At 48.4% G+C, this 8,922-nt stretch overlaps 1 protein-coding gene across 1 annotated transcript; it reads right to left on the bottom strand.

Moving 5' to 3' along the window:
* Positions 1-1,755: 1,755 nt before the first annotated feature.
* Positions 1,756-2,753, bottom strand: LOC119383585 (uncharacterized). The gene is made up of 4 exons (XM_037651830.2): positions 2,490-2,753; positions 2,315-2,401; positions 2,156-2,227; positions 1,756-2,072 (listed from the first exon to the last, which is right to left on the bottom strand). The coding sequence occupies exons 1-4, from the start codon at positions 2,554-2,556 to the stop codon at positions 1,756-1,758; spliced, it is 543 nt and encodes a 180-aa protein (XP_037507758.2). The 5' UTR covers positions 2,557-2,753.
* Positions 2,754-8,922: the final 6,169 nt, after the last annotated feature.

Raw genomic sequence — 8,922 nt, 5'->3', positions numbered from 1 at the left:
TTCAAACCAAACCCCTTCCCCGGAACATGACGCCGGGCAAGGACGACGAGAGGCGCACCGCACGGGCCAAAGCCATGGCCCGGAAGCTGGAAGAGAACCCCAGGGTCCTGTACGCGGACGCCTCGCTCCGAAAAGACAGTGACCGTGCGGCGGTGGTGGTTACAACCAAAGACAGGCTGATCGTCAGCGCATCCCTGAAGACAATAGACCCCGCAGTTGCCGAGGAAGCGGCCGTGGCCCTCGCACTCGCACAGCCGAGCGTGGACACCGTGGTCACTGACTCGAAGACAGCCTACGGAAGCTTCCGCAGGGGGGTAATCTCATCCGCGGCCCGAGCCATTCTATCCAAGTGCAAGCCTCCGGGAAGAGCCGTAGAGCTCGTGTGGGTCCCGGCTCACTCGCAGGTAGCAGGCAACACCATTGCCGACTATCATGCCCGAGAAATGTCACTCCGGCCGAGCATGAGCCGGAAGAGCTACCGCACCCGGTTACCAGCTTTCGGGACATTACCCGGATGTACCGAGAAGAAAGGTGCAGACTGCCAGAGCCGCACCCCGAACTGACCAGGCAACAACAGACGATACTGCGTCGAGCGCAGGCGGGATCGCTTGCGCATCCTGTACTGATGAACCGCATGTACCCTGCGGAACACGACACGCTCTGTCCGTTTCGCAAGAGCGAGAATGGCACCCTGCCGCACATCTTGACAGAGTGCACAGAACTAAAAAAACCCCCTCCTTCCCTTCCCCCCAACACCCCCAATCCCCAACCCCTTGAGCGATGGGAGACCTTGTTATCCAGCCCCGCCCTACCGACTCAGCTTGCACTGACGGACAGGGGCCAGGAGCTGCTAGATACATACGGGTCCCGAAACTAGGGAACCGCCCCGTCTGGTGCCTGCGTGCACTACCAACACAGTTGGGCTTAATAAAAGTTGATTCATCATCATCATCCGCGCAAGTGTGCCTAGAATGGACTACATGCATGAAAGACGCTTGCTTGCGTTTTGCTTCTGTACTGTTGCGGTGATACCTACATTAGTTTCACTCATTGTTGATGCTGAAATTTGCCTTGCTTTGTGTGCGTTTAGGTGGCCTGTGTTTTCTGCGTGCGTAAAGCCAGCAGTTAAATAAACGACTTCATCCTTTTGCAGGTTAACCACTCTCAGGCGATTTCACCTCAGCCACTACAGCCGTGGCTTCTAGTCAAGCAGGATGGCATGGTTAAAGCTGCGCATTGCAGCTCTATGGCCGGTCTCGGTGAAGCCTGCTCGCACATTGGGACACTGCTCTTCTATTTAGAAGCAGCTTGTGTTGTGTTGCAGTGTTATCCCTACCTTCAGTGCTGCACATGTCTGGTCTTTTGGGAGATTTTTGCTTTGACATGCGTGGCTTGGCATGTAATTTACATTACAAAAAACATGGTTGCTTAAGGCAAATGTAGGGGGCAAGATGAACTTTATTCCCAGCAGTTTCGTTTCTGTTGGCGCAAACAGTGGATTTTTAGGAAGATTCCTGCTTCAACATAATGGGCACAGCACGTGCGTTATGTGCATGAGAAAACATATGGTCAATTAACGCAAGAAGGGATTCTAAGGACTTAAAAAAGCGCTTTTGAAAGACAAATTCAGGTAGAAAAATGAACTTTATTTCCTGCTTTTGTCCTTGCTGCATCGGTGTCTGAAACTTCGTTCAGAGTTCGTACAAGTTTCAGAGGCAGAAATTACGGTCATTGAAGACCCCCGTCAGTGCTTCTTCAATGGACGCCAGGTCCCAATCGCAGCCTCATTAGTGTGAGTACAAATTCTTGGAATTTCGCAAGAGCATTGTTTGGGCTGTGTGGCACACTACTTTCGACAAGTCTGAACAGTGAAATCAGAACTGTGAAGCTTGGTAGGCCCGTGTAAAATTGCACACGGGTGTTGTCATGCTCCAAAGAAGCTTTCGACAGCCGAAGTGTGTCCAGAGAGCCCTTCCCCTCCTGTAACTCGGTGCGTAGGACCTGGTTATCAGCTTCAAAACTCTTCAGAACACTGCCTGTGATGTCAGTTTGAGTTTCAGCATCCTTTAGCACTGAAAGAAATGTATAGGCAATACATTACTACGCATTTGCCAGTCAGGTGCAGAGTGCTTGAGATATTTGCCACATTACTTACATGAAGTGGTATTTACTGAAGCTTCAGCTGTCGAAGTGGTGGCTTGAACACCAGCTTCAGAAAACTTTACATCTGCTAAAAAATGCAGGAATGTGACTCTTAGAATCCCTTGTGTTAAACACTTCCGGTTTGCTCCAACTGAACGAATGCAGTACTCACAATATGAGGCATCCACTACAACTCCAACGGGAGAACCCATTTCAGCTGAGGCCCTGCCTTCCTCGGGTGATTGCACAGATGGTGGGTCTGCAATGAGGTGTTGTCAATCATTGAAGTTATGTTCCTAAATTAAAGTACTCGGGCCGTTTGAACTGTGTAAACACAAATCACTCACAATAAACGTCAGCAACAGTATCATCAGCATCTTGAGCTACGGTTGAAGCTGGTACTTGTTGCAGCATGGATTGACCTGCATTGAAGTGTTGTCATTGCTATTTCAAAACCACCAATTTTGTGCTCACATAATGGGCCCACTACTCCAGAGAGAGGGAAGCACCAAATAGTTTACGCTGTAGGACTGTTGGATATATGACGCTGTTTACTGCAAGCAATAGGGTAGAGGATGAGCAAATAGTGAGGTTTTGTAATTTTTGTCAGAAAGACCAACCATCCAAAAATTAACAACTTGCCACTGCCTGCTAGCTCAAAGACCATCGGGAACAATATAATTCCATTACAAGCACACTGTGATGTAAAATCCAGCCTGTATGAACAGCTTATCTAGGGCACTGACCTGAACCGCTGTTGAGTGCGCAATGAGGCGCATGTGGCTCATCAGCTTCCTTGTTATGTGCTGTAACAGGGCGTGCAAGTGGTGTGCCTGTATAGAATCAAGGTGCTATAAAGATGCTGAATGTCATTAAAGGAAATAGTCCCCATGTATGAATAAGCCATTGTACCCGTGACAGTTCTGCACACAGCGCTGTGCTGCACGTTCAACACATTTGAAGGCTGGAGAACTCTGCTATTGCCCTCTTGGATCTCCTTTGAGGTCGCAGCCCTCTTGCAACGTCGCTGGTGCCTGAAATAAAATGTAAAGCCTTTATGTGAAAATATCTATGCTGTAATCCTTGGCACTACTTACAGTGATGGTAGGATCTCTGCAATTGTTTGCTATTTTCAACATTGCTGCCCCGAGTTCTCACGACATTGTAAGCTACAACCTGTCTGCTCCCTCCTGGCACAACTAATCTCAAAACAACTTGTGTAAAATTGGTGCTCATCACTCGATGATTGTATAACATATGCTGCATAACTCTTGAGTTGTGTCACAAGCAACCTGAATAACAAACAGATAACCTTCAACAGAATAATGCAAGAATACGTGCCAGTCTCTTAGACTTCTGCTGTTTGGAGTGCAACATAAAATGTGGCTGCCATCAACAACACTGTATTCACTAGCACCCACTGAGGTCTCATTGTCTCATTAATATTTTCCTTGCATACACACTATTCACTTGCTTGGCAGTTTCGAAATCTTAAATTTGTTCTGCATTACCAGCACGGGCGGCACCAGGGTTTTTTGGCTGAGTGGCAGCCATGACAAGTGTGTCGTTTGAGGGAGGTCAGAAGTAGCACATTCAAACATACCTTGCTTCAGATTTAGCAGTTGAGTTTCTGTCATACCCCAAGTGTAAGCTGGGTGCCCAGTCTGGGTTTGTAACGTCCATCAGGTAGGATGACCTTCCTGCAAGTGTAAACAAGACTGTTTGCAAACACAAATTCGCAGAAAACTGGCAGATTTCTAACGAGCTACTCGCTGCGGTAGCAAGAAGTTCAGTCATTACTTGGAGTCGAGCCACAACTACACGAAAAGCAGCTTTTACGCAAATGAATTAGGCACTGTTCTAAGGGGTCGTGCGCAAGATAACTTGAAGCAACGGAATCGACAGCACAAGTGTCGCTCGTTTCCAGAACAATGATAGCCATTTCACAAAAACCAACAGGAATAATGTTGTCTGGGCATTAGTTAATTTCTGGTGTTTGCCAACATCACTTCGAGCACGCCGCAGTGGGGGATTCTACAGTAGCTTGGGTTCATTAACCAAACACACGGGCACTTTTGCATTACAAAAACGTGAAAACGCTGCCGCTGTGACCGAAAATCAATACCGCGAACTCGCGCTTAGAAGCGCGAGTACGCGGTATCAAGTCAGTTTGATTTAAAAGGAAAACAAAAGGTCAATGGGGGAACGTGACAGGGCAGCACCCTTTACTAATGTTCATTGCTCTCCCTCCACCTGCTATCGAAATTTAATGACAAGTGGCCCCAATCTGCCACTCTAAGCGCTACAGTAAACGGTAGGATACGTACACGAACTGCATGACATGACAATTACATTACTGCGACGAGTTCGTGACATCTTCACGATACACGGTGACACAGGCGCGAGCACTACGGGGAAAAGCAATGAGCACATAGCAAATTGATTCCGCAGCTCTTCGTTTCGGAGTGCACGCGTGCCCTTTTTAAAGCAATGACGCTTACACAGCTATCTTTAAGCTCGCTACCTCAAACAAGCCAACAAACTACAACGTTACAACGCTAACTACAAACGTTACAGCATTACTAGCGTCGACCAACCTATGCAAGCCCAGTCCATGATATTTATGTTGCGCTATATGTAGCAGAACGACAAAAAGGCACTCACCAGAAACGAAGTGCTCGCTGCAGACCTTGTAGTGAGTAGCGTTGGTATTAATGTCACCACGGTTGAGGCGACGAAACCATTCCGCCCGACGTTTCGTTGAGACCTCGAGGGTCTGGTTGCACTGTCGACGAACAACAGTCGGAACAGAAAAAAAAAAAAACTACTTTCGTCGTGTTTTCACCACAGTCAGCTCTCCGCCTTGACTCGTTGTTGCATCCCAACACAGCACAGTTAACCATATTTGGAATTATTGTTGATGACGCCTGATTACAATGCCCGGTCAGCGCAGCTCTTACGCTTCACAGCAGCACGAAACGAAAGCACTCCCCCAAAAACATGGCGACAGGAAGCGGAAGTCTCACCGCGCCGGTTCGAGTGCTTCCCGTCATGCCGCACGAGAGCGCAGCGTTGCTTACGCGTGAATACCACCATAGCCCATAGAGTTTCTTACAAGTGTAGGAAACTCTATGCCATAGCCTAAAGTATAGAGGAGGCTATGATACCACCTATACAGTAACTCTACTAAGGCTGACTAAGGTCCATTGCGCGTCGGCGGCTCCTGCGCTTGCAGCTGCGTAGCACGGCGCTTTCTGCTAGAGCTGTGCACGGGCCGTATTTCCGAGCCCGGCCCGGGCCCGCTGACTTTGTCGAAGGCCCGCCCGAGCCCGACGGCAAAGGGCTGCGAGCCCACCCGGCGCGGTCCGACGTATGAAAACACAATCCCGGGACCGGCACGGCCCGGCCCGGCTTTTTGAAGGTTCGCTGCGAAAACAAAACATCGTTTTCCGGTAATTTGGCATTTTATTGAGCATATCTGCTATACAAGTAGACGGCCTCATGCCAGCAACAATGGAGTTCGCTCGTCAAAGCCGTCACGTGTGTGGGGTATGCCAATGCAAGCGTCAGCTTGCACGAAGGCGATCTACGTCGGGTCGCTCGTCGCTGTCGCGTGCATTTTCACTCATATGGGATTTGGCCTTAAATCTAACACGGAACCGTCGCGTGGCGCCGTCACTAGCTCAGGTGGTACTACTTCTCTGTTTGTCGGAGTGCAACAGAGGCATTGCTTTACCTGCTCCCCTTTTGTTTAAAGTGGCGAATGGAAAGGAAAAGCGGTAAAGGGCGGTCGCGGAAAAGGCGCTGTATGCGTGCTGGAAAACAATTCCCGCTCATTCTGTATATTTCGGGCTTGAGTCGGGCTTTGCGCCGGGCCCGAGCCCGGCCCGATAAAGCTCCAAGTAGCCCGAGCCCGACCCGGGCCCGAGGTGAAAGTACGTCGGCCCGCCCGAGCCCAGCCCGCGGGCCGGGTGCCTGTGCACACCTCTACTTTCTGCTGCGAATAGTGTTCTTCGTTCCTTTTAACACACTCGCCGAAACACTCGATTGGAAGAAGGAAATCTTAGCTCCAAGTCCAAGTCAAAAAAATTCAAGTGGTGCAATTGGAAAAATACCAATTGGCACCAATTCGTTGAAAACCAGTAGGATTTTCGCCACCCGTTGGAACGCACCAATTACATCCAATTGGTAAGCCAGTTCATATCCAATTGGTAAACCATTTGGGTAGAACTTGTGGTAATGGGTTGACCAGTTGATATAGACTGGGGTCCAACTGGTCCACCTCTTGACACGCATGGTCGTGCAATTGAAACTAAATGGTGCCCAAATGGCTAACCAGTTAAAGTGAACTGGTGTTCAACTGGTAATCCAGGTAATCATAAATGGTCTCCCAATTGAAACTAGGTGGTGTTTAATTGGTTAACCAATTGAATAGATGTGGTGATCCAGTTGAAGCTAGCTGGTGCCAAAAGGGTAACCAGTTGAAGAGAACTGGTGTCCAACTGGTCAGCTAGTTGAAGGTAGGTGGTGTTCAACTGTTTAACCAACTGAAGCTAGCTGGTGCCCTAATGGGTAACCATTTGAAGAGAACTGGTGTCCAACTGGTCAGCCAGTTGAAGGTAGGTGGGGTTCAATCGGTTAACCAATTGAATAGATGTGTTCATCCAACTGAAGATAACGGGTTCCCGAATGTTTAACCAGTTGGTCACTTATGGCCATCCAGTTGATGCTAACAGGCTAACCGGCTGAATGCATATGGGCATCCAATTAAAACTAACTGGTGGTCAACATGAAGAGCCTTTATTACACAACAGTATGGTGAAAACATCTCATACAGAGGGGGCTTCATAGTACAGCTCTCCAATACCTGCTACGAAGGGTATTCGTTGTCAAACTGTTGCCCGTTCTGCTTCAGCATCAGGGAACGAGGTCACGGATATATTCTCGTTGCTTAGGGTTCTTTCCTTGTTCCGCGTTGCGTCAGCAATCAGACAGGCCGCGCGAAAGAAAAATATGACAAGACGGTGAGGAAAATGAGCAACATGGCTGTAGTACGGAGGTGAACACACTTGTCTAGCATGCTGTAACGGCACGCTCCAGTACGAGCAGTTTGAGATAGCCCACGCTCGAGCATTCACCCTAAGCGGTCATGCATGCAAATGTTGTCAGTGCAGTCCAGAGCGCGCCGTTCGAGTGTTCTAGACAAGTGTATTCCCCTCTGCACGAAGGATCAAATTGTTCAATAAGGTTGTATGCTGGGCCAGTTGGTGCAACATACTGTAGATTGTACGAGCAGAAAACAGCAGGAATAGAAGGAAAGAACTTGACAGGACAGACGCTCAACTTACAACTGCAGTGTATTGGAAATTTTTCTCACACGAGAGCACAGAATCGTGCATGTGCAGCCATCTTATCACAAGAAAGACCAGGCCTAGAGGAAATTTACTTATCCGAACTGATATGTGCCACCCTTTAACTATTTAGAAAGCCTATTTCTTTATCATTCAGCACTACCGAGGGAACACGGATGCACGTGGTTGAGTTTGCTTTACTCTGTACAGCTTCCGTTATCTCCCTGGCCAGTCTGTGTTTTGATTTGCTAACAACGTTAGTGCTCGTAAACTGCGGATTGCACCCGCAATATCTGCAGTGCAGAGACGAGTGCGTGCCACCTGCGAGAACCTTCAATGACGATTCATGTTCTCTGAGTCTGTCATTTAGACATCGGCCCGTCTGGCCGATGTCGCAGCTCAACGGAACTCTGTATACGAACTCATCGGTACAGGGAACAAAGTGCATGGCACGTTTTTTTTGTGCAACCTTTCTGGTTCACTTTTCCTTTCCCATGCCGTGTGTGCATTCTGTGTCGCACAAGTGGAAGATTGGTCGCAAACAGGAGCTTGATGTCGTGCTCACAGTCCCCTGCAAACTGGCCAAGATGTGCTCGGTCAAAATCTTGGGAAGGGAAAATAAAACCAGAAAGGTTGCACAAAAAAACGTGTCATGCACTTTGTTCCCTGTACCGATGAGGTCGTGTACAGAGTTCCGTTGAGCTGCGACATCGGCCAGACGGGCCGATGTCTAAATGAAAGACTCAGAGAACATGAATCGTCATTGAAGGTTCCCGCAGGTGGCACGCACTCGTCTCTGCACTGCAGATTGCGGGTGCAATCCGCAGCACTAATGTTCTTAGCAAATCAAAACACAGACTCGCCAGGGAGACAACGGAAGCTGTATGGAGTAAAGCAAACTCAACCACGTGCATCGGTAGTGCTGAATGATAAAGAAATAGGCTTTCTAAATAGTTAGAGGGCGGCACATATCAGTTCGGATAAGTAAATTTCCTGTAGGCGTGGTCTTTCTTTTGATAAGATGGCTGCACATGTGCGATTCTGTGCTGTCGTGTGAGAAAAATTTCCAATAAACTGCAGTTGTAAGTTGAGCGTCTGTCCTGTCAAGTTCTTTCCTTCTATTCCCGCTGTTTTCCGCTCATACAATCTACAAGATGAAAATGTTAGCGATGTAACAATACTTACCGCGTACAGGAGCTCGCACACGTCATGCTTGTTGCGCCCGTGTACCGTGTCCGCTGCAGTCGCGAGCCAACACTAGTTAGGGTAACGAACGAAATGTGCGAAAGCTGCTAATAATGCAACAATTGCAGTAGTTCAAAAGTAAAATACTTACCTCGAATGTAAAGAAATCGGGCTGAATCCACGGACCGTGCCAACATGACTATTTCAAAGACGCCGGATATAAAACACGCCGGTAAAGCTGGTG

This window comes from Rhipicephalus sanguineus, chromosome 1, assembly GCF_013339695.2.
Source record: "Rhipicephalus sanguineus isolate Rsan-2018 chromosome 1, BIME_Rsan_1.4, whole genome shotgun sequence".
NCBI lineage: Eukaryota > Metazoa > Arthropoda > Arachnida > Ixodida > Ixodidae > Rhipicephalus > Rhipicephalus sanguineus.
This window is presented reverse-complemented; position numbering and strand designations above follow the sequence as displayed.